Raw genomic sequence first — 27,897 nt, forward strand, 5'->3', positions numbered from 1 at the left:
CAATGAAGTGATCCTAGGGGTGTACTTTCTGTTACCCATTCACTTGTCAAGGCTTCCCTTGAAGAGTGTTAGTGAGGGGGTCTTCCTAATGTAGTTAGGAATTTTGTTCCAAAGCATGGGGAGTCTTTGTGACAGGAATCTATCCCTCCAGCATGTTCTATTTATTGTTGTGGTGAGGTTTAGCTCACTAGAGCATGTGGCTCACAGTGACTTGAATTTCTTTAGGTGGAGCATGTCCATCAATTCTGAGTTGGACATGGCTTTGTAAGTCAGGCAGAGATCACCTCTGAGTAAGCGATATGCCACTGAGTACAGCCGGAGTTTTTTCAGTCGGGCTGCATAGGACATATGTTTGAGGCCAGTAATCCTCTTGGTGAGATGCTTTTGTGGTCTTTCCAGCTGTTGGAAGTGTCTTGTGAGGTACATCCCAAATGGGGCATTGTACTCTATGATTGGTCTGATGAGTGACGAGTAGAGGGGCACTATAACCTCTTTATTTCTAGATGCAAACCCCTTAGTAATTAGATGGGCCACATAGAAGGATTTCCTAACTACTTTGGCAATATGATTGTCAAAGGAGAGATTACTATCTACCTGGGTCCCCAGATCTCTTATTACCTTTTCTGTATTAAGGGGGCTGCCCCCTATGTGGTAATTCGTGGGTGTTTTGTTTTTCCCAAACGGGATGACTATGCATTTTTTGGCATTTAGCTTGAGGCCATGACTTTGACACCAGGTGTCTGTCTCAGTAAGGCCTTTTTGGAGGATGTCCGTGTCAGCCGGAGAGTCAATTATGGCTCCCAGTTTGCAGTCATCGGCAAACTTGGTTAGCCATAGTCCTCCTGTGTTTGCCTGTACTTCTGAGAAATATATGCCGAACAGTAGGGGTCCCAGAACTTAGCCTTGCGGGACAACACTTGTAACTGGTTTAGAGTCAGACCTGGAGCCCGCTATTCTTACCATATGAGTTCTGTCTGTAAGCCAGTTGGCAACCCATCTTGTGATGTAGGGGTTTATGTTCAGGCTGGTGAGTTTTTCTATAATACCTGAGTGAGGAATGGTGTCGAACACCTTGGTAAGATCAAGGTAGGCTGTGTGAACCACCTTTCCCTCATCTATGGCCTTGGTAACTGTCTCAAAGAAGTCAACCAGGTTTAGTAGGCATGATCTGCCCTTAACAAAGTCGAACTGGGTCAGGTCAAGTGTTTGGAGGTTCCCAATGTCTTTGTTAATGAGTTCCATGATGATGCACTCCATAGCTTTGCAGACCAGGCTAGTCAGGCTTATGGGGCGATAGTTACCAGGGTCAGTTGTGGCTCCTCCTTTGTGGAGTGGAATAACCATTGCTATGCACCATTCTATGGGCACATAGCCTGTGGAGAGGCTGAGGCTGAACAGTGTGTTTAGGTGGGGGGTTAGTTTGTTTGTTCTGTAGTTTGTGCAAGATGCAGCCTGGGACACCATCTTGCCCCATTGATGCTGTGTTTTTGGGTTTTGAAAGGGCTGTTTTCACCTGTGCTTCTGTGATTTTTGGGACACTACACTTTTCCGGTATTGTTGTGGGCCCTTTTGAAGGTGAGAGGGAGGTGACATTTGCACTGAATCTGTCTGCCAGTATGTTGACAATATCAGTAGATTCAGTATATTTTGTGCTGTTTTGCACTATCTCAGAGCATATCTGCGAGTTGCCACTTAGATTCTTGACATAGCTAAAGAAGGCTTTGTGGTTATCTTTCGAATCCTTGGCTATTTTTCTTTTGAAGTTAGCCTTGGATGATTTTATGAGGGACCTTAGTTTCTTACTGATACTGATCAGGGATGTCTTTCCTTCTTGGGATTTGCTTTTTTCTGAACTAGTTTCCTCCTTTTGTTGTATAACCTGTTTATGGCAGGGGTCCACCAGACTGGTTTCCTTCTCTTAAGGGAATGAGTCTTGGTTTTGCTAGGGATGGCACGACACATGCATCCTTGTAGGTGCTCATAGTGTGCAATTGTAAAAGATTCTGCATCTTGGGCAGTGTTATCCTTTAGCGTGGGGGCTGTGAAACTTACCACCTCTGCCTTAAGTAAGGTGAAGTTTGCTTTAGAAAAGTTTTTCACTGTGGTTTCCTTGGTTAGGGGTGGTGGTGGGGTGTGGACATCCAGGGTGATTAGTTTATGGTCTGATCTAACCAGTGACGGGTTGACCTCTGGTATGGCGCACCTGTCGTCCATGTTGGTGATGACCAGGTCCAATATGTTGTGGCCTCTGGTAGGGGAGTTTACCAGCTGATCCATGGCATTTGAGTTGATAAATACCAGGAAGCGCTGTTCCTGGGAGTTTGTACTCAAGTAGTTTTCCCAGTTATTGGTAGGGTAATTGAAATCTCCCAAGATCAGGGTGTTCAGTAGGACCTTCATGTTTTCCAGTGTCTCCAGAAAGGCGGAGTGGTGGTCCTGGGTCATGGAGGGTGATCTGTAGCAGGCCACAATTTGCATTACAGATTTGCCCGATGTTAGTTGCACATGGATGATCTCAGAGGTATCATGCTGCGCCACTAACCTGGAGGTGTGGGTATCCTTGATGAATATGGATACACCCCCTCCTTTTGTGTTTTGGTCCATGTTCTGTGTCCGAAATGTGTGGTATGAGTTGTAGCCCAGTAGTGCTGGAGTGCTCTCTGGAGCCTTGAACCAGGTTTCTGTTACTGCACAGATGTTGCATGCATTTTGAGATTTAAACTCCTGGCGTTGAGTAGCATAACCCTCAGTTTTTTACTTGTGCTGTTTATGGTGGTGGGTTTGAATTTTGAGCCTTGCCTAAAAAAGGCACTATGTGGGCAGCAAGACCCTTGGTCAGTATTCGAAAGCTAAGGGGTGACAGGTGCAAGCCATCTCTTGCGAAGCACCGTGGCTTGTTGAGCATCTCATCCCAGGCTGACAGACACTGGATCCCCTTTGAATGACACCAGATTAGCCAATTGTTGAAATTGATCATTACTTCTTTATACTGAGGTATCATTCTTGGTGAGGGCAGGATGCTACTCAGGGTCAGGGTCATACCCGCCTGGGCTAAATGATCAGAGAGCTCTTCCATGTCTCTCTTCATGTAGTCCAGGGAGGTATGGCTCAGGTCGTTCACACCAACATGAACAATGACAGAGTCATATTTGTACTTGTTCTGGAGTGACCTGAGTGCTTGTGGTATGTGGTGGATTCTGGCTCCCGACAGGCAGCTAACAGTAACCTTCTCCTTGTCCAGCCTAGTGAGTGGGGCGTCAGTGTGCTTGACTATTGAGTCACCTATTACTAGTGTGTTAGGTATGTTATTTCACCTTAAGGGCTGTGATTGTGCGGCACATTGATTTTGTGTTTTATGTGTTGTCTGGTTTGTGATGGGAGGTGCAGGTTTTGTGGGTGTCTGCTTTGGAGCTCTCTGACGCTTTTGCAGGTTTTTATTTAGAGCCTCCGAAAATGATTTTGTGTATTTATGTGTATTTTTTGCCAGTGCTGGTTTAGTAGTTCTGTATGAGGCTGGAGGTGTGGTGCAAGTGTTAACCTTCTCCTCATGACTATCTGTTCCAGTCTTGGGTGGAGATACCTTATCCTCCTGTTTGTCTGTATAATTGCATCACTCACATATGTTAGTGTTTTGTGGTAGGAGGAGAGGGCTGTCTCTGTACATGACGTAGTTGTAACATTGCCTCAGGATAGCCAGATTCACGAGCTGGACTGGAGAGTACACCTGAAGTTGCCCTTTGGTCATGCCTGAATAGTAGGGTGAGCTGCTTAGTCGCTTGGTTGGTGAGGGGTGGATAAAGAGCCTTGCCCTGCTGGGCAGTCAAGTGTCAGGGTATATTAGTGCTTGCTATTAGGTCTGAGCAAGTGCTGGACTGTAGGATGCTTTCTGAGTGCTTAGGTTGAGAGTTAGACTAGTTTCAAGCGAAAAACTGAAGAGGAGGCTTAGTGGAGCTGGGAATAATTTAACCCTAGCTAAATAATGGAGAACAACAATCATAAATTTGTATTCATTATTATAACTGCTAATAATGTATTGTAACATGGTCACTTTCTTTCTTCATAACTTTTTCATCAACTGCACACTACATATGCACCTGCACATGCTCATTTAATTAGTGTATGCAAAATTTTGTATGTAAATTGCATAACTGATTTTTTTTTTGACATGGTACAAAATGCAATCTCAACCAAAACTTGGTTGGCTCTTGATATGGAGCAGGACCCATTGGTGGATAATAGTGGTAAAGAAATCTGCCAGGTTAAAGGATTAGAACCAAAGAAAATGGCAGAGTAGAATAGAGTCTCACTCAGACGTAAATCCAGTAAAAACCCAGCAAAATAAACACAAGCCAGTCAAAATGACCATAAAATAAATTATCTTTTTAATTAATGCATAAACAGGATTTCGTCCCACTACAAAACCAGAACTTCATCAGATAAATTTGCTACAATATGCAAAGATGTTTAAAAATTGACTATCCAATCAAATTATAAAATCAGACACACTTTCATTAAACATCCAATAGGACTGTCTAAAATAGACACACCTCCAGCAGGAAATCTGTGTTTTAAACAGCGTATCTTAATAGAATAAAAACTAAACAAAATAGAAAACAACTCTAAGGTTTTAAAATGTTAACATAGTATACATGTATAAAACCAGAACATCACCTAGACAGGGCTTTAAGTTTTAAAAGACATAATACTAAAGCAGCTTCATTTAAGCCTGGCCAGCAGTGTGCCGCTAATCGCAATTGCCAAGAGAGCTCATGGCCATGCTTCCCCTCTATCCAACTCATTTACAGTTTGCAGCACAATAAATTTAAAGGAATGATCACTGTAGGCATTAATATGTCTAACAAGGTCATTTGTGGTTTTATTTGCTTGAATATCAAAAAGGTGTTCACCAATCCGATTTTTAAACTTCCACTCAGTCTTGCCCACATAAAAACAGGGCCAAGCCAAGCAGATAGCACAATAAACCACCCTCCTGGTGTTACAACTGGGTTTACCAAAAATGTGGATGGTTTGGTGGTAAATCTCAATTTGACTGGCTTCTAATATGTACTTACAAAAAACACAAGCACCGCACTTCCTCATATGCCCTTTGATGTTCATAGATTTGGAATGCTCAAATATACACTTCTAATTGCTGCCTTTTTAAAAAAACTATAGTGGGTTTCTCACCAATTCTTTCCCTCACACTGAGTTCATTGGCCAGGACATTCCAATTTTTAACTAAAATATCTTTGATGGCATAACTGTCTTCGCTAAAAAAAGTAATAAAAGCATTAGTATAAGATCTCACTTCAGAGTTAGAATTGGTGCCTGGGATTTGGAAAGATGTATTGGAATCAATCTCATGATTTGAAGTGTTGTGAGCCATACTATACAGACCCTCAGAACTAATGGGTGCTGATTGGTTGTTCAAAAGGGGTTGAAAATGGCCATTGGCTCTTTTTTCTTTCACTTCAACAAATAGCTCGTTAATAAACCATTCAGGGTAACCCCTATTCAAAAACATTGGTTTTAATAACTCACACTCCTTCAAAAAATGACACCAATCAGTAACCATGCGAGCAGCTCTGACTAGCTGACCTTTGACTATGGCCCGTTTCTGAAATAAGGGATGGTTACTGTGGAAGTGTAAAAATGAATTAGAATAAGTAGGCTTGCAATATATCTCAGCCATCAGCCTGCGATCGACTACATCTTTTGTCACTAAAATGTCTAGATAGGGAATTTGTGCAACATCCAAATCGTGTGTAAATTTAAGAAAACTAGCAGTACTATTAATATAAGAAATAAAAGGATCAATCAAATTAATGTCTCCAGACCATAACATAAAATATTATCCTGGTATCTAACGTAAAGATCACAAAAGGAAAAATATGGGGAAGCCAACAAAAACTTTTGTTCCCACATCAGCATAATAATGTTGGTATGCAAACCCCCGCATGCAGAACCCATAACAATGCCGTCTTTCTGGAGCTATAACTCTTTCTCAAACAGAATAAAGTTGGATTTCAAAACTAAATCCAACAAAAAGTTCATATGTATTGATAGTGTTTTGTGGAAGGCCTTTGTTGGTCAAATATTCACAAAACCATTCTTCCCCTAAAGAGTGTTTTTAGTTTACTCAGTGTTTCTGAGGTTAAAAAAATAGGCTTTTTATGCAATACTAATAGGTTGCAGAGCCTCAGGATCTGACTAACAGGTACTCACAAGCTAAGAAGGCATCAATTGCAGAAGTTACTGAATAAAGTCCTGGCTGTGAAGAAAATCTGGCGAAGCCAAGAAGAAGGACTTTTGGATGGCCGCAACCAATGACTGAAGAGACAGAGATGTGATACAGTTTAGAAAAGCTGACCATAAATGGGGGCATTGCTAAAATGTGGAAGCAGTACTGAGTCATTCCTGACTACAGTGGGCAAACCCTTCTCAGAGGAGATACTGCCAGAAACAAAATGACTTCATTTCAATTTTAAATTTGTTTTCTAATAATATATTGTCATTTAACACTACTAAATCCACTGTTACACTTTTTGAGACAACAAAAAGAGTAGCCACTGTATTTAAATTATCTATCACAAGTCTGACTAGAGCCTCTCTTTTGTTTCACATCAAAGTTATTTTGGACGTTTACTTGATAACACTCTCCTTTCCTGGTCACCTTCAGTTGAATCTTCTAGCAACTGATAACAGCATACAGTATTTCCTATCCTCTTACAACTGGAGCTATTCATTTTACAGCTGTAAATGTTTTAAATCGGCCAAAGGCTTGAATACTCCTCCTGTTATTCCCTTTTTCAGGAGAAAATATTGCTATACTTCGGGCTCCCAAAGTTAAATTCTTAGATTTATTCATGTTAACAGTTTCTCTGCATACCACTGCACCACCATTTATAAAGGTAAATGATGACCTATTGTTGCAGGACCTAATTTCTTCCTCTTTGCTCCCACATTTAAACTACTCACTGGAAGGTGCTGCCACTTCTTGTTAATAAACTTTCACTACAAAATCCAGCTACTCAACCTAAACTGACTCCAGTCCTCACTAGCTACTTGTGAAAGATCTTTCCAAGAACTTGTTCCTGCCGCTTGGAATGCTCTTCCTAATGATATCACACCTACAGATAATCTTACACTGGTCAAGAAAGAGTTGAACACACACCTAGCTTGGAATATAAATACACGTGCATTTCAAATTCCAGTTAGGTTAATATAGATTGGGAATCAAAGTTGCCTGATAAGCATGTATTTTAAGAATTTGTTAACATGTTTAACACCCTGACTTCTGAGATTGCTAAAATGTTTGCATTCTGTACATACATTCATTATCATATATAGTTTAGTTATTTTTCTTTTGCTGATGCATGCTTTGTATAAGTGATTTATTTTGGGTGCCTCTTCATTAGTCTGACACTGTATGATGGGTTGCCAACTGGCTCACTGACAGAACCCACACTGTGAAAGTAGCAGACTCCAAATCCAACTTCAGACCAGTGACAATGGAGTACCACAGGGTTCAGTCCTGGGTCCTCTCCTGTTTGGTATCTACTTTTCTGAAGTACAGGCTAACGCAGAAGGTCTTTGGCTAACGAAGTTCGCAGATGACTGCAAACAAGGAGCCATAATTGAAACTCCTAACGATGTGGACATCCTACAAAAGGGCCTCACTGAGACAGATGCCTGGTGTCAAAGCCATGGCTTCAAGCTTAATGCCAAAAAGTGCATTGTTATCCCCTTTGGTAAAAACTCTGTACCCATGAGCTACCACAGAGGTGGTAGTCTACCTAACACCGAAAGTGTGATAAGAGACCTTGGGACACAGGTGGACAGTAGTCTCTCCTTTGATAATCACATAGCCACAGTAGTCAGGAAATCCTTCTATGTGGCACACCTCATCATAAAAGGGTTCTCATCCAGGAAAAAAGAGGTCATTGTTCCCCTCTACTCGTCACTCATTAGACCTATTATAGAGTACAATGCCCCTTTTGGTATGTACCTCACAAGACTTCTACAACAACTGGAAAGGCCGCAGAAGTACCTCAGAAAGAGGATTACCAGCCTCAAACAGATGCCTTACGCAGACCGTCTCAAAAAACTCCAGCTTTACTCCATCACATATCGCCTACTCAGAGGCAATCTCTGCCTAACATACAAAGCTATGTCAAACCCAGAGCTGTTGGACCTGCTCCACTTAAAGAAATCCCAATCCCTCCAAGCTACATGCTCTAGGGACCTAAACCTTGTCACCACAATAAACAGAACATGCTGGAAGGATAGATTCCTGTCCGAGAGACTTCCCATACTCTGGAACAAACTACCTATCTATATCAAGCAAAGCTCCTCATTAGAAAAATCTTGATGATTGGATGGGAAATAGGAAATACACCCTGGGGATCACCTCTGTGGCTCTGCTCAACAGGGTCACAGGAAAATAATTTTCTTGAGTGGAGAAAGCCAGGGTACCTTTTTGGCTAGGTTTGTATAGGCCCTAGGGCCGATAACCTAGTACCTACCTATGAACCTTTGTCTGGTGTTTGTGTTTGAATTTTGACTCAGATTCTGGTGGAAAAGGGAGCTTGTGGTTACATAACTAATTGACTAACTGACAAACAAATAATAAATAAATAAATAAATGAATAAATAAATAAATCCATTTCACTTTTTGTTTTTATATTATTCCAAATGTAATTGCTTACATCAAAATACTACATGATATAAAATATAACACTTATAACAATTACAAACCACCACACCCATTCATCTATCTCCTTCAACCACTTAATCAGTTGACCCTACTCCCACTCCTACTATTACTCACACTATATTTAACTTTTCTAGCAGACTGCACCCTTCCCTTTCTCTCCTCCAAGCACACATACTTATATCTACTTCCCCACCCTTACAAGTAATTCTCTTGCATTTACTTAATTCCTTTGAACCATCATTTCTTTCTTCCTACAACTAGAATATGCTGCTACACATACTCCGTTCATTACCACTACTCACATTTCTCACTTTAACAACCTCCTGCCATGTACCTCTCCCTGATCCATCCTCTAGTCACACCCTACCCTACCATCACCCTACAAGCACATCACCTCACTCCCTACATATACTATCCTCCCTGTTCACCCATCATCTCTTATACTTATTCAAACATAATCTATCCCCAAAACTCTACTACACTGCCAAACACAAATCCAAACTAATTCCGCTACACAACCTTAGACATATCTACTCTATCCCGAGTCACTCCTTGCTTCTCACAGGAGATATTCATCCACACCCTGGCCCAGAAAACCCACCCATCTGTTCTCCCCATCCCACTAATTTCCACCCCCACCAAGGCACCCCCCCACCGCTGCCTACCTCTTCCACAAAGCACCTTAAACTCGTAGGCCTCAATATCTGTAGTGCTGTAAACAAACTCCCTGACCTCCATTCCTGGATATCATTACACTCGCCAGACATCCTCTCCATCTCCAAAACCTGGCTAAAACCTCACATATCAAACAAAGGAATCCTCCCCTCAGGCTACAATATCTTCTGCCAAGACAGGCCTTCTACTAAAAAAGATGGAGGAGTAGCTATCCTCTACTCAAAAAACCTCTCTCTCCATCCTCTAAAATTCTCCCTCACTAGCTTCCACCCAGCTTAGATACTCATAGCTAACCTTAACCTAAATAATCACAAAAAGATTGCCATCACCACTATCTACATACCACCTAGTAACAATATACCTACACTGGAACTATTTCTATCCTGGCTCTCCCAAGCTATCTCTTATGAAATATCATAACTGATGATGTCAACATCAACTGGAACTATCTCACCACCCAATCCCCTAATACTAGTATCAACCTATATGGCTTCACCCGACTGATCACTACCCCAACACGTTTTAATCAACACTCCAATACTGGATACTTATCTCCCACCCTGACCATTATCATAACCCCTGTATACTGCCTGACACACTAAGTGATCATCACCCCATCTCTATAAGTCGTCACCTATCCCAACTATGTAAAACCCACCAATACAGAGACTGTCGTAACTTATGTAATTTTAGCCCTGATGTATTTAATCAGATACTCTCTTCTGTAAATTGGCCCCTTCTCCAACAACTCCTCCTCGAAGAAGCTGTTCTCACATTTAACAGCATCTTCCTTAACACCCTTAACTCCCTAGCTCCTACTAGAAAGGTAAGAGTTAAATCAAACTTTGCACATTGGATTAGTAAAGCCACTCTCTCATGCAGAAAAGGGACTCCACATGGAAAACCTGGAACAAACTAAAAATCCCCTCCAGCCTTCAACTCTATAGAGAACTTTGTAACTTAACAACGAAACAAACCACCCTAGATAAACAAAAATGTACTTGAATCCTCAAATAAGACCCCACACCAACCCCCAAAAATTCCGGAATACAATTAACAAGCTTCTACACCCTGGTAACCCTTCCCCTCCTAACTCCTCCCCAAACTGTTCACCTCTAGAAGCTGCTACATCCCTCAATTCCTTCTTTATAGACCCAATATCAAAACAAGTCAAATCTAATACAAATTCTATTCCTGACACTCTCTCCCCTTCCCCCCAACCACTCCACCTTTGCCATCAAACCTATCCCCACAACTGTTATTAAATCCTTACTCTGAAAACCTAAACCCTGCTCCCCTTCAGCAGACAACCTGCCCCCCATACCTCAAAATAGCAGCCCCCTTTATAGCCTATTCAGTCTCCATACCTATTAACCGATCTATCCAGGAAAACCTAGTCCCACAAATATGGGAAAAAGCATACATTATTCCTTTCCACAAAGGAGGCAACTCCATCGACCCCTCAAATTTCAGACTTATCGCTATCCTATCGCCTCTCTCTAAAATCTTAGAAACGTGTATCCACACACAACTCCTGGCACATATAACTGATGAAAATCTATTGATCTCTACTCAACATAGCTTCTGCCCACACCACATTTACTGCCTCACTGTCCTTCACCAACTCCATCTCTACCACTCTCAACAACAACAAACTAGTATCATCTCTCTTCCTAGACCTCTCTAAGGCTTTTGACACTGTTTCACATAACCTCTTGCTCTCCAAGCTTTCTTCTCTCAACCTGTCTTACCCTATCCTTAACTGTTTCTCCTCTTACCTATCTAATAGAACTCAATCTGTCAAATGGTTATCAACTACCTCACCTTCTCTTCCTGTTCTAACTGGAATCCCTCAAGGCTCCATCCTGGGCCCCTTACTATTCAACATTTTTGCTAATGATCTCTTCCAATCCTGTCCTCACTCTAAACTTATTCAATATGCAGATGACTCTACGATCATCTCTACCTCTGACAACCTAACTCACCTACATACCCTCACACAAGACACACTTCTCTCTGTCGAAAGATGGCTGACTACTAACCAACTCCTACTTAACCCTAATAAAACTAAACTTCTTCTTTTCCTTTCCAAACCTCTCCAACATCTCAAAACCTCATTCTCTATCTCTTCCCTAAACAATACAGTTATTCTGGCAGAGTCTCACACCAAACGTCTTGGTGTACACATTGATGATGAACTAAAATTTGACATCCACATCAATGACTGCATCAAAAAGACCCATCAGAAACTTGGACTATTATACAGAAATAAAAAAAAATTCCTTACACAGGAATCTAAAACCTCCCTTGCCCAAGCCTACCTCCTTCCAACATTACTTTATGCTGTCCCTATTTTTACCAACCTCCAAAAAAATCTATTACATAAACTTGAACTAACCTATAATAAAATTGCCAGATTTGCCCCAAATCTCCCCTACTGATTGCACCACTGCCTCTCACTACAAAAACTAAATTGGCCAGAGTTCCATAACCAACTCCTTCTACCCCAGCTTCATATGACACAATCTATCCTGCTACACCCCCAAGCTTGTCCCTCATTAATTACTCTTGTCTCCCCTTATGTCCCTAACTGTGAACTTCGTAGCTCTGATTAACACCTACTCCAAATCTCCAGACCTAATAAAACCATAGGTAAAAGTCTTTATAGTCATGCAGTCTCCACAGCTTGGAACAAACTCCCTCTCTGCATCAGATCCCTCCAAAACTCACCCAAGTTTAAAATAGCCCTAAAGGACTACCTGCAAAATTCATGGTCCTGCCCCTGTAAATACAAAACTTGACCCCCCTGCTTGTAAGCATACTACAACTTATCTTCTAACCTATACTTCCTGTTTCTCAACAACTATTTAGTGCTTACTAGGACTTGCTATACCCGCTACCCCCTCCCTGCCTTTCACCTTTAATCTTTTATGGTTTTCTTCTCCCTACCAACCTGGACTCCTTCACACTTTTTCCCTCTAATTAGAATGGTCAACTCATCATATAAACCTATTCTTACGAATTTCACTAATCTGTATTTTTCAATTTGTATATGCAACTGTAAATAATTTATATCTTATTTTTCAACCTTATATGCAACTGTAAATAATTTTTGTATCTAACTGTAAACACTATTGCTATTGTAAGCTTGTTTTGTATCGAACTGTAAACAATGTATCTGGAGCTTTTCTCCTTGGGTCTGCTGAAAAAGGACACCTGCCCATCCAGACTAACCCAGTTAACAAATGGCAAATAAAATAAATAAAAATAAATAACAGTTACCATTGAATGATCTGAAATTGATAAAGGAAGAATTTCAAGCTCATCTACTCAAAACCATTATAGGTTCATAGGCTCATAGGTGTGTACTAGGCTAATGGCCCTGGGGCCTTTACAAGCCTAGCCCATAGAAATGCCCTGACATTGTACCACCCGTCATTAGTTCCCAGTGCCTTATGAAGAGATAAGAAAGTAGTCTAGCCTTGCCTTAAACCTGGATAAAGAAAATGAATATGCAAACTGTTTTATGTTATGGTGGACATCTTGTAATGGATCTAGAACTGCAACATTTGCACCATTCACCTAACTCTTCTGATGACTAACCCAACAGGTTTAATATGCTGTTATGATCAGTCTATGGTTGGGAATGTCACACAGTTCCAGTCCCAGTAACAACTACAGAGGTCAGACTAGGTAATCCATATTCCATAGATATTAAAACAACTCTTCTGAGTGCATGTGTCATAAACATTGTCCCATTTAGACAGTCCCTTGTACTACTTCATACTGATTCCCAAATACCTACCATCCTTGCCCACGTTAGGGCAATACCTAAATATTTAACCCACTTTCATAATGCAGGTAAAGCAAGCACTCTCTGCAGAGATTGCAGAGCTCTGCATCCCCATACTAGGAACATATACACCATTTAAATTACTTTTTTTCCTGTACACTCATCCAGATGTAAACCCACACAGCATAAGCCCTCCAGAAATATTCATAACAGCATGGAAGCAAAATCTTCCACAGGTGTTATGCATATGTCGTGACAGCTTAATTCGATCAGACTTCAGCATATTTAGAGCAGTGTGTTGGTGACACATTTATCACTCACAAGTGAGAAGAGAGCAGTGTGTTTGTGGCACATTTATCACTCACAGCAGAGAAAGGAGCAGTGTGCTCATGGCACACAACACACAGCAGAGAACAGAGTGTTTGCACATTTATCACACAACAGAGAAGAGAGCAGCACTGTGGTTGGGCACAGCACTCACATGGGAGAAGAAAGCAGTGTGTTGGTGGCACATTTATCACTCAAATGAGAAGAGAGAAGTGCATTGGTTGGACACAGCACTCACGAGGGAGAAGGAAGCAGTGTGTTGGTGGCACATTTACATGCTCAAGGGAGGAGAGAGCAGTGTGACGGCGGCGCATTTATTACTCACAAGTGAGAAGAGAGCAGTGTATTGGTGGCACACTTTTCACTCCCAAGGGGGAGCAGTGTGTTGGTGTCACATTTATCACTCACAAAAGAGAAAAGAGCAGTTTGCTGGTGGCATACCTAACACTCACAAAAGAGAACACAGTGGTTGCACATTTATAACTCACAACAGAGGAGAGAGCAGCACATTGGTTGGACACAGCACTCACAAGGAAGAAGAGAGCAGTGTGTTACTAGCACATTTATTACTCACAAGTGAAAAGAGAGCAGTGTGCTGGTGGCACATTTATCACTCATAAATGACAAGAGAGCAGTCTGTTGGTGGCACATTTATCACTCACAAATGACAAGAGAGCAGTGTGTTTGTGGTACATGTATCACTAACAACAGAAAATAGAGTGGTGGCACATTTATCACTCACAAAGGAAAAGAGAGTAGTGCATTGGTTGGTTACTTGGCACTCACAAGTGAGAGGAGAGCAGTCTGTTGGTAGCACACAGCATTCACAAGGGAGAACAGGATAATGCAGTTCACTTCTGATTGTGGTATCTGGATAGTTTAGTTAGGTCTCTGGCACATTAGATTCTTACCTGACATGTATAAAGGCACTCAAATGACAGCAAACCACAGGCTGTATATTTGTCTATGGGTACCTCTCAGTCCTTTGCAGCATGGGAAAAGCATATTACCCTGCCACACCTTTTATTTTAAGTTAGTTATATAATTATTGACCTGTCACAGCCTATACACTCAGACACAGTGCACAATCTGCTAGTGCTTAGCTTGGCAAATGCATCATTAAACAATTTAAAGAGGAAAGAAAATGAATGGTCACACCAAACATGTTAGCAGCATGAAAACTGTGCATTCAACAGGCTTCAATAATGCTGAACATTACACCACATTATAACTATCATTCAGGTGTTGTCCTTAGAACGGTGTGCCAAACCATGGGAAAGACCACCCATGTGCAACCTGACAGCTCTGCAAAAACAGAAATGGACAATCATCCCGGCATTTACAGGTAACAACCATCTTGGCCGGCAAAAAGACCAGAACTGTGACCAATTCATTGACCATGGCACAGCAATGCCAGAATAAAATTCCAGGACACACACAGTATGCACTAATATCATTTCATGACACCCCCAGAGCCCACATACATGCACTCTATAAAATGATGCATAGCACCAGTCACTCAGCACTTTCTACTATTGTATCAAGGAATATTTAGTTACCTCCTCACAAGCCATACAGTCGAAGATGTCCAAACAACCATTGATTCTCCCTTTTATACTCACCCAATTAAATGTAACATATTGAGAGTGTTTTGAAAGGGAAAGTGACAACATCTGTATACATTATAATCTACAACTCTACTTTTAGATAGTTCATATAGTGATGAAAGAGTAATATACAGAAGCACTATTTGTTTTTTAAACAAGTAAGGTAGTATACAGGGTAGTTTTTTAGCAGTGGGATTTACATTAGCAGATAAAGCTCATGAATCATTGTCTGGTAAAAGTGCAAAGCTACCTCACCATGAATTCAACTGATGCAATAACTTAAAAAAACATCAACAAGAAAATCCCTTAGTTTTAATGGATGATTGCCCCATAGAAACATTCTAGCAAAATAAAGGACAGAGAAATTGTCTGTTTTTTCAAGATAATTAATAAGATATATATATCTTCGAAAAACATTTTCCTGGGATACAAATAACTAACAAAGAACAAAGCATTTTTGCAGACATTTTGCTGGTTTTTACATCCTCCTTTTTTCTGAGGCCAGGTTTCCTCACATTCCCTTCAACAGGGCAAGCCACTTTGTTAGTGGATTTTCAGGTATGTTAGGCAGGGTACAGTGAGGCCAGGAGCTCTACATGTCCACGGATTCATCTGATACCACTTTGGACATTTTGTCATGTACAGTATGGTGTCATGTTTCACCCACTAATGACACTGCTGTGTACCATTTAGCATGACATATTCCACTCACTAATGATAGTGCTTTGTATCAAATGGCACCATATATACCACTCACTTATTGTACTGCTGTGGAATGCATGGTACCTTACACCTCACTAGGTAATGATATAACTATGTGTCATATGACATCACATATCTTCCTTACTAATGGTAGTGATATGTACCATGGAGTACCACACATCCCTATCAGTAATAGTACTGTTATGTACTTTATTACATCACATATGTCATTCATTAACGGTACTGTTATATAATACATGGTACCAAATATCTCAGTTACTAATTCTATTACTATGTACCATATGCCACCATGTATCTCACTCACTAATGTAACAGCTATGTATCATATGGTACCACACATCTCATTTGTTAATGGTACTGCTATCTAGTATATGGAAAAAATGGGTTTCATTCACTAATTACTCTGTCTGCTGTATCACAAGGTACCGTATATCTCACACACTAATGATACTGCAGTGCAATACAGCATATGGTGTCACATATCACATATCACATTCACTAATGACACTGCTTCATACTGTAAGTTACCAGATCTCAACCACTAGTGATACTGATGTGACCCACAAGGTATTACATATCTCAGTTACCAATGATACTGCTATGAACTATACACTGCAATATTTCTCACTCACTAATGGCACTAGATACCACATGATATTCCATGTCTCACTTGACTAGTGGTACTACAATAAGCCATAGAATATCAGGCATCAAACTCACTAACGGTACTGCTGTGTACCATACAATGTCATAAATCTCACATACTAATGGTACTGCTATGTACCGTATGGTACCACACAGACTTCAGTCAGTACTAGTGCTGTAGAGCTTTTCTATTGGAACTACTCCTTATTACCTGGTACCACATGTCTCACTGCATAATGATTGTGTTACGTATTGCATGGTCTCATGCACCTCACTCACTAATGTTGTTGAATAGAACTTCATTTACACTATGTTTTGTACAAATCACAAAGCTCACTCAAGATAACATGTGGTATGGGCCAACCGGTAAAGCCTCTTCCTTACCAGTGCTCACTGACTACATAAACCATATCTAATGTAATCACATGACCATACATGCCTAAAAATGCTAAGTATTAGAATGGTAATGAAGCTGAGAATGTTCTAGTACTCGGACAGTAAGTGAAAGCTGACTGTGAGAGCACTAAGAAGACAGATGCTCCCAGACCTCTTTCAGAGCAACGTGGATGCCTTTTACTTTCATCTCTCTGAGTCTGTATAAATGTATTATTCATTAAATTTCATATACTTTAGAAAGTTATTAATCATGGCTTATCCTACCATCTGCTGAATCCAGATGCTAAATCCAAGGTCTCTATGCACCAGGTACCAAAACAATGTTTTATGATTGCCATTCCGTACTTTGCTGTTTAATATGTGTTTAAACATACTGCTGCCAGAGAGGATATCTCCAAAGTGATGTGAATCTAAAACAGCAGATATTGGATAAAACAATCCCACATAAGGATAACATTTGAAACTTGTCTGCCATTGATGGTTGACTAAGCAATATGTCTAACAAATGACATGAGACTTTTCAGTGCATATCAATAAAAATGTGTTTCACTAGTCTCATTACCCAAGTCGAATTCAAATTATCTTAATGTATAATAAAACGATAAAGTAAGAGATAAACACATTTTAATAAATAATTTTATTATCACAGTAAAGTGACCTTTACAAACTGAAGAAAGGCAGTTATATTTTTTCTGTCATGAGCAATTGCCAGCATACATGTTCATACTTGCATTGAAAAGAGCAAACTAAGCAGATCAAAATTTGCAGTGATTTTTTTTTAATAAACTTTCATGTTCAAGTTACACAGTTAACCTCCAGAGAATGACAATCCATCAGCAGCAGTTTTTCAAAGGTCACCTGAAAACAGCTCATAGAAGCTTCTCTGAAGCAAACAGCATGCCTACAGATGCATTGCTGGCTTTTGAATCAAGGATCCATGTTAATGCACAGCTATCAGTATTCCACGGTAACAATGTCACAGAGAAAGCAGTCTGAACAAGGTACATTCTGCTCGATACATCTTCCATTAGAAAATGTCTGCATGCATTGTTTTTACATTTAGATGAAACATAGGAAGCAGCGAGGCAATGTCGGAGAGAGTATATGAAATTACAGAGCTTTCTTTAATTCTTCTGAAGCACATCAGTAATACTGCCTGTTTTCTTTCGAAATGTTTATGGTCCTTCCCAGAATGCCTAGTTGTAGGCTTCCATTCCTGGATATTATAAAATAGAGATTAGGAAAAACAGAATAAGGTGCATGCATTACATCTTAATGTGTCATTAATATAGTAACAAAACTTTCTTTTCACACTAAATCTTCAAATGAGTAAGATGCAATGTGATCCATTCAACAGTCAGTTTTAGCACACAATACGATCAGATTCTGTCATGATGCCAATGGCAGTAAAGGGAACGCTAACAAGACATTAGAAAACTTGAAACAATATTTGTCAAATATGCAAGTCCTGCTTATCAAACATCCAACTTTCAAGCATGCACTTTGTGATTTACTATAACTAAATTTCAAACCTTACAAACACAAAAAAGTAGAGTCCAGAATAAAACAGGAAAAAGCTGATAATCAAAACATTGTTCTAAAATATTTGTATCAGTACACACAAAAGAGTACTTAAAGTCTGTGTGAATATTTTTTCTGGCCACATGGGTTGGGCAATGTTTCTGGTTTTTTTTTGTTTTTTATTTTTGCACATCTTATACATTTCAGGACTACGTTACTACAACATTGGAGAAAATATATACTCAATTTTATTTAGAAGATCAAGTGTTTCATTTGTCTGGAGATTTGCCTTTTTGCACTCCTCTGGCCATCTGTAGTGCATGGTCAACAGAGACCCTAAGTCATCCTTTGTTCAGCATATTTAATGTTCTGTAATATTGCCATACCTGACTGGATTACACCTTACTGAATTCCAGTGTGTATATAAAAAGGATGTTTCAGTGACATGGTGTCACTTGTATTACAACTCACTGAATGTTAATAGGTCAATGGATAGTCTGGATGCAAGAAAGAAAGGCACAGTTAAAAAAAACAAAACAAAAAAACATCTGTAGCATGAACAGGGCTGGAAAATATTTAACCACATTTATTTTACTTAGAAATATAATACTGAGCTCCTAATTTCCATTTTTTTAAATATTACAAAATGTATGCTGTGGTAGATGTAATTATATTTAAAGGGGAAAAAAAAGCTTTACAAAATATGTTGTTAATGTTTCCAGGGAAATTTGCAGCATGTCAGTATAGTATACCTACAGTCTAACACCCATAGTTCCCTTATGCTCTGCATTTAGTGTATTCAATAGTGCCCCACCTATTGTGCCTGCACATATGTATTAAATATTGAGAGAGTTTTATATTTTTTTCAGAGTGAGCCTCATTTAGTCATTAATTATTGCATTCTTTCATAAACATTGTTATTGGAAACTTTCTGTAAAGTCTGGTGCCTTAGACTGTTGTAGAAATGCAGTAGTGAAATTATTGTGTATTTTGCTCCAGGATTGGTGGGTAAGTGCTTTTACAGCTGTTTATATTCCAGTTTTGCTGCTAGAGTCATACTCTGCTTATCATTTACCTGCTTAAAGTTTATTCCAGTGCCTTTCTGTTCCCATGTTCTTTATATCTGCCCCACTCCCCACTGAGACATTAAGCTAATATTTCTGAAATTCTAACCTACCCTGGGTCATTGACCTGTAGATAAGAGTCATAGGACTAGAGGTACATTACTGGCTTTATTTCATTAGCTCTCTTTCCAGTTAGCCTTCTTTTTGCAGCTTGAATTTTTTCCCAAACCCACCCTTTTCCTGTTGTAGTTTTAAAAGTCTGTGTCTCTGGCCTCTACCTTTTATGATAATCTGACTTCCAAAGTCCCTTTCCTCTTTCATTTCTATTGTCTGCTGAGTACGCTATTTAAGTACTTTTCTCACCCATTGTTTTTCACATATTCATAATACTAAGTACCCACTCAGCAAACCAATATTGCTTTTGAATAACCCTCCTTTAATACAAATTGTTTCATGTTCATTTTCCCATAATTCCCATCTGCTTGGCATCCTTGCCACTCTCTGAGAGAGTCCTGAACTAACCATACTCCATCCCTGCCAGATAAAAGATTTATGTTATTTTGCACTTCAGTTAAATGTTTTACAATGTTACTGCTTTACGTTTACTTTATTTGTTGATTTTGCACTTTAAATAATTTCAGTGGTCCCTAATACTTGAAAATACCTTGTCCAGGTAGTCTGTTTAAGTTGTTCTGTGGTAGTATTACGCTCTCAAACAATCTTTGTGTTGTTACATTAAGGGTATTGGGATGGTCAGTCTAGGGGCAGTAAGTGTTGGCCTGGTCTTTCTGAGTTGGGAAACATGTAAGAAAGCTGAAAGTGTAATTGTTTTATTGGATAATGGACTAAGAAACCAGTTTTATGTGTTTTAAGTGCCTGTATAAATTTGGAGCTTTTGCAAGCTGCTGCCCATCATGCAGTGGTGGTTAGTAGTGCCCTCTATAGACACAGACACTTAGTTACCAAACTTTCCCTATAAACTACCTCTGAAACTGTAGTAGTGCTACTACTTTGCATGTTAAATATCATAAGGCACCTAATCTTTGTGTTGAGGAGCAATGTCCCTTGAATTTAGTACTATATAGCCTGGTCTAGTCTCTGGCCCCAAAATCAGCTTTAGTAAGTCCACTATTGACCTGTCATGCACTGCACTGCACCCTTCTAGATCACACAATAAAGGATCTGACATCATGGATATACACTTTGCAAATTTCTCCACAGCCAGTTTCATGGATATATTGAGACAATGTCACAACTGTCTAATGTTCACCGATAACCATTTTGTCCTCAAAGAAACAAATACAATATGTGAGAGATGTATACACGTCTCTGGACACAAAACTCTTGTGTACAGACACTCATAATAACAATCTGGTTATCACAAACACACAAGCTGCACTCACCACACATAGCATGCACCCAGCATATAGACCTACTTATGCAATCTTCCCAAACCCCATATACCTCCCAGAATTATCCTATGCAAATCCAAAAACACTCAACAGAAACAACACCTAACATTGCACATAAAGCCATGCCTTGAGGAGCCTCAACTACCAAACAGTTATTGCAAGCCAATATACTACCAAAGACTCTAGTCATAGGTGACTCCATTGTATGACATATTGATGCCCCACAATCCCAGCTGAAAAAAGAGAAAATAATGGTCAGTTGCCTACTGGTGCCAGGATCCACCAAGTTATGTATGCACTCAAGTCATTGCCCCACAGATACCAACATGATTAAGTCATAGTCCATGTGGGTGTAAATGGCCTGAGGCATACCTCCCTAAACTATGTAAAGAGAGACATTATACAACTCTCAGACTATGTGTCACAGGTTGGTATGTGCCTAGCACTGAGCAGCATTCTAACTTCACAAAAGATTATATCACAGTACAAACAGAAAATGATTGACTTTAGTATTTGGTTTTGATTTTAGTATCATTCTAGGGGGATACAATATTTGTCAGGTTAGAAGGACATGGTTAACAAACCACATTGCTTTGACAAGGCTGGTCTGCACCTGACTCCTCTAGGCTTTTTAATGTTATCTAAAACATTGTCCTCACTCCCCATAATGCCTTTTTTTTGGTAATGGCCAATTCTCAAACCTTCCAACATAGCAAAATGTACCCAACAAAATCTAAAGGTGTTACTGTTCAATGCCCGGAGTCTAAACAAGATGCTCCACTTCATTCAAGATGTCCTCACCTTGGAGAATGCAGACACCTGTGCAGTTAATGTGCCATGGTTTAAAGCCACAGAGAGCACCCTGGCAGTGCAAGGTTTCAGTACCTTCCACATATTTAGACCAGCAACTGCAAAGATGGGGCTAAATGTTGAGCTGTCTTGATCTACATCAATAATGAGCACATCTCTAGGTTGGCTAAACAGGGTAACACACTGGAGTTCCTCCACATCCAGATTACCATAAAGTCCCATACCATATCCTATAAAGCTATAGGTCACCCTCTCTGTCCCATGAAACTAATAGCTCATACTTTGACCTTTTGGAGGAACTCACCATTTAACCACATACCATATTCATGGAGGACTTCAATTATCCCTTTATAAACTGGGAATCCTACATGACCTTAAATTTGAAAGTGAAGAGATTACTAGACTTTTAAATACAAACACCCTGGACCAGTTAGTGCATATGCTTACTAAAGGTGCAAACATATCGGACCTGGTACTCACAAATATGGGAAAAAACTAACCCCACCCCCGTGCTGTGTCCCCACAGGTAAGGTATGACCACAAAATAGTCTCCTTAATCAATTATGTAACCCAAACAAACTGTGTAACAGCTAGAAACTACTCCAAGGCATACTAACTTTTATTTATTTATTTTACATTTGTTTATCGGGAAAGCCAGACTGGACAAAAAGTCAGTTTTCAGTGGAGGCCCTGGGAGAAAAGCTCCAATACATACAAGTGAGAAAAAATTAACAATTAAACAAGTTAACATTTTATAAACTGTTTCTTAAGGGAGAAATAGCAATATTTCATAAAAAAGTAACATGTTACACTTTATGGGATTGTACACAGTATAGAAAAATATAGAAAAATAATCAGACTAGTAGTTAGAGATACTAGTAGTGGTGGATATAATAATTCTAACAAACAGACCTGTTTGATCTGAGTACTTTATATACAGGCTTTACAAGATTGGCCAATATATGCAAACTAGAGCTAAGAGGTTTGTAAAGGGAGAAGAATGTAGCTTGGTCTAAGAGGTTTGTAAAGGGAGAAGAATGTAGCTTGGTCTAAGAGGTTTGTAAAGGGAGAAGAATGTAGCTTGGTCTAAGAGGTTTGTAAAGGGAGAAGAATGTAGCTTGGTCTAAGAGGTTTGTAAAGGGAGAAGAATGTGGAGAGAAGGTAGAAGAGGGTAATGGGATTACTTTTAGATAGTTGGCAGATAGCTTGGAGTGAGTTAGGTAGAGCTGGTTTATTAAGTTTTAACGTGTCAAGTTCCACCAAACCCAGATAACATAGTGGCCTATGTGGAGTTATTCAGAGAAGCTCTGTACAACTATGTCAGTGACTGCATAGAAGCTGCTGTGTTTACCAGAAGTAAGCCCAAAACTAACTCAAAAAACAAACTATCATGGTGGAATACAAAATTAAACAGGTAACAATAGGAAAAAATTCATAGCTAAAAATAGGAAGTGTAACTCCAAAAAAAGTAAAAACTCTTGCATCAAACTGAATAGAAAACTAAGAGGATTAATTAAGTCCAACAAAGCAAATTTTGATAGCATCCCAGGTTAAGAACAAGGATAAGGCCTTCTTGAGCTATGTATGAAAGAATCCTAAAATGTACAACTTAATAGTGTACTAATATGTTGGAAAATGGAGCCATGTTCATGGAACTGGGAAATATAGTATATCTAATGACTTACAAATTAATTCCAAGTTTACTCCCCTCTCACTTCTAGTTCTCCATAGGAAATACCTTCTAACACAATCCCTCTGTCAGTATGGAACAGATCTTAGATGTGCTGTCTATGGCAAAGAAAACAGCTTCATTGGGCCCCAGTAATATCCCAGAATGCCTCCTAAATAGCCTGAAACATGACCTATGAGGGCAACTGCTGTCACTATTCAACTATAGCCTCCACACTGGCTTCATGCCATGTGAATGGACTTGTTATCTTGGTGTATAAGGGCAGACTATCACTGATCTCGAGAACTAGAGACCCATTAGTCTGACTAGTCTCATATGGAAAACTATGGAAAGAATTATTACAGAAATGACTGACAATAACATAAGAAACCTCCAGACACTGGATCCAACATAGTTTGGTTTCATCAAAGGTAGGTTATGCCTACTCATCCTGGTGGACTACTTTGAGAAGGTCACTAAGGCAATTTTTGAGGGTAAAAAAGTGTATGCTGCCTACCTTGACCTAGCTCCTAGCTAAGGCATTCGATACAATTCTCCACTCAGGCATTGTAAACAAACTCATGGAATTAGAGATATGCCCCTATGTAACTCACTGGCTAGCCATCTGGCTCACAGGCAAGACCCAGTAAGCTAGGATTGGCGAGAGACCAACTTTAAAAGAGGCCAGCACCAGTAGACTTCCCCCAGAACTTTCTGCTGGGTTCACCAATCTTTGGCATCAATTTTTTTGGAAGTCAAGGCCAATGTCAATGGTCTTTGGCTTACCAAGATTGCAGATGATTGTAAGCATAGAGACCCCTCAAGATGCTAATATTTTACAGAAAGGTCTTATACAGACAAATGACTGGTGCTAAAGCCATGGCATAAAACTCAGTGCCAAGAAATGCATAGAAGTACCTTTTAGGAAGTTGGTCACCCAGGGAAAATACGTTATTGATAAAACACCCCTAAAGGTAGACACAGTAAACAGGGATTTGGGGACATACATAGATAGTAACCTGGCTTTCATCCAGTAGGTGTCTAAGGGTGTAAGAAAATCATTCTGTGTCAGTCCCCTTATAAGTAATGACATGGGATCTAGGTCCAGGCAAGTCATCATGCCACTGTATTCAAATGCCACCAGACCCATCACTGAGTATAATGCCCCATTCTGTATGTACTTGACCAGGCACAGGCAACAAATGAAATGCCCACACAGGTTTCTTACAAAATGAATATAGCGTGTAAACACAATGTCCTGTGCAGATAGTCTCAAAGCTTTATCTCTATACTCTGTTTCTTACAGACTGGTGAGATGTGATTTATGCCTGGTATACAAGGCATCCTTGGATCCTGCTCTGATGGACCTGTTGCATGTCTGCAAAACAAGACAGTAGCAGAACTACTCGATCTAAGTATTTAATCTTTGCTTGCAACTTAAATAGGACATGTTGGAGGGACAGGTAACTATATCACACAATCCCCATTATGTAGAATAGTCTTCTAATACATGAGAAGCATAGCCCTTCCCTGAACCTATTCAAGCTCATCCTGGACCAGTGCATAGTAAATTGGAAATATACCCCTGATTTGAGACCTATGTCACTGATGGACTGAGGCAGCCATTAAATAATGTCCTAACTAACATATACCCATTAAGATAACCTCTGTGACATAATAACTCATGGGAGACATTTGGGTTGCATAGCTAGGCTTATAAAAGCCCCAGTGGTCATTAGCCTACTATAGACTTATGGACCTATGAACACCATAAATGACAAGAGAGTGCCAAAGTCACAGCTATTAAGTTGAAAAAAGATGAGAATCTCCACAGTACATATAATTTGATTAAACAATAAAAGACAGATTATTTGAAGATAATGGATAGGAAAAGCCATGGTACTTGAGATTTCAATAAATGTCTCCCAGTTATAATAGCAAACATAAAAGCAGGGAAAATCCAATGCATTCCATAACACCCCCCCTCTCTAATCTTATCCCTTCGATTTAAACACCCTCCCCAACCAATTCCCCTCCAACCCACTACTTACCCTCATTTAAAACAAAAACATCCCTGCTACCTTTTGCCACTTCAATATGCCTCTACTCCAGCATACTACTCTCCTATCATTAGCCTCCCTACTCACATGTCTCACCATAGCCACCATCAGCACAAGTTATCTTCCAGCCAGCCACTATAACAACCCAAAATCACCCACTCTATCCCACAATATAAACAACCACTCATGCCAACAAGAATTCTCCCAACACCAAACTATCAACCCCCCATTTATCCTATCCCCTATAAGTATTTTGCCACACCTTCCAGAAGCCAACCAAATCTCAAATTTAACTCCCTAATAATATAGTACCTCAAAGTTATTACATCCATATCCACCCAACTACTACTAGGTAGAGATATTCACCCCAATCCTGGCCCTGAAACCTCCACCAAAAACAACAATAATGCCCACCTTCCTTCCAAACATAATTCCAATGACTTACTAATCCTGATCCTAAACATTCACAGTATTATGAACAAAATAAGAGAACCCCATTCCACCATCTCTTTATACAACCCAGACATCATTTTTAGCACTGAAACATGGCTTAAACCACATATCAGTGACAACTCCATAATCCCACCTGGTTAGAATATTCTTAGGTCTGACCGGCTACTCAAGAGAGATGGTGGAATAGCCCTATTACACAAAACTAACTTAAAAGTTCAACCACTATGTATAAATACCCCTGACTTCAAACATGCTGAAACATTACTTGCAAAACTCTCTCTAAATCAACACAAACATCTTAACTTAACAGGCATTTAATATATCCCCAGGTGACAATCTTCCAATCCTTGAATCCATACTTCACTGGGCCTCCCACTCACTACCCTAATAAACCATCATATTAAGTGATGTAAATGTGGACTGGAACTATATACACTCTCCCACTCCCACCTGCCATATTAATCTCTTTAATTTCACCCATCTCATCCAGTCCCCTACACGTACTGATAAAGCCACAAAAGAGAATCCACACTAGGCTGGATCCTACCAGTCAGCTCAAAACTGCCCATCAATGGGGTACATTGGCCAAAACACTTAGTGACCACAACCCTACCTTCATACTTAGGCATAGGCAAAAAACACCAATCCTCCTTCTCTCCTACAAACCTGCTCTGGCAAAAATTTCCCCAAAGACGACTTCCTGAGGGCCTTAAAATACTATGACTGGTCTCCCATCAAAACCCTTCCACTAGATAGTGCAGTTGAATACTTCAACTCCTCATTTCTAAACATCCTCAACCAACTAGCCCCCATAAAAACAATTAAGTATCCCTACCCCCTGGTTCCAAAAAAAACACAAGAACCCTACTCCAAAATAGGGACAAAGCTTGGAAAATCTGGCTCCACCACAGAACTCCTGCAACTAGGCAATACTTCCTTGAAATTCAGAATAAGGCCAAAAAAACAAGTTAAACTAGATAAACAAAATTACTATCTGTCCATACAAAAGAAGTATAATAGCAACCCTCAAAAATTCTAGGCAACAATAAATAATATCCTTCAGCCCGGTAAATCCACCACTCCAGCCCCCCAATGTCCCCGGCACTGATCTCAATATTGCCTGCAGCTTTAACAACTACTTCACCTCCTCCATTTTCAATATCATAAATAACTCCACAACTACCAACACTTCCCAACCCCCTACAACCCAACAAGACTGTATCCCTTTCTCACTCATGCCAGTACAAACATCCTATATACAAAAATTGCTATCTAAACTTAAACCCACCACCCTAGCCGCCGACAACATCCCCGCTGAATACCTGCAACTCACATCCACAATCATAGCCTACCCTATCTCATTACTAATTAACAGATCCATTACCAAAAACACTGTGCTAATCTTGCGGAAAACCTTTTTCATCATTCCCTTTCACAAAGGTGGACCCTCTACCGATCTCTCTAACTATCGCCCAATAGCAATTCTTTCACCCCTGTCAAAAATTCTAGAGAGCTGCATACATCACCAAATCATCTCCCACCTCCTCTCCAATAATTTTCTCTCTTCTACCCAACATGGCTTCCACCCATCTCACAGTACCTCCACTGCCCTCCTCAGATTTACCAACACTATAAACTCCTAAAGGAAACAAGGCAACCTTGTCTCCACCATCTTCCTTGATTTATCCAAGGCATTTGACTCAGTATCCCACAAAAAAACTTTTAACTTGTCTCTCTGACCTTAACTTTGAAACCATCACTATGCTCTGGTTCAAAAGCTACCTAAATAACCATCACCAGTCCGTCAAATGGATAAACTCCCTATCCCTCCCCAGTTTCAGTCACCCTAGGCATACCCCAAGGATCTATCCTCGGCCCACTTCTATTTAATATCTTCACCAACCAACTCCACCTAGCTACCACAAAAGCCGATATAGTCCAATACGCTGATGACACAACCCTCATATGCTCTGCACCCAATATCCAACTTCTTCAGCAAAAAGCCCAACTAACCTTCACTGAAATC

General features: G+C 39.9%; 1 protein-coding gene across 2 annotated transcripts in view; it reads right to left on the minus strand.

The window, feature by feature from the left end:
- Window positions 1–17,500: 17,500 nt before the first annotated feature.
- The window catches only part of LOC122811616 (RLA class II histocompatibility antigen, DP alpha-1 chain-like), a 202,188-nt gene continuing 191,791 nt past the window's right edge, over window positions 17,501–27,897 (minus strand). For both annotated transcript variants that reach the window (XM_044083584.1, XM_044083583.1), the window contains one exon: window positions 17,501–18,098. In XM_044083584.1, coding sequence (XP_043939519.1) covers window positions 18,079–18,098 — 20 coding nt within the window. In that variant the 3' untranslated portion in view covers window positions 17,501–18,078. The remainder of the gene's footprint in view (window positions 18,099–27,897) is intronic.

The sequence above is a fragment of the Protopterus annectens genome, chromosome 9.part0 (assembly GCF_019279795.1).
Source record: "Protopterus annectens isolate FY-2018-M chromosome 9.part0, PAN1.0, whole genome shotgun sequence".
NCBI classification, from domain to species: Eukaryota; Metazoa; Chordata; order Ceratodontiformes; family Protopteridae; genus Protopterus; species Protopterus annectens.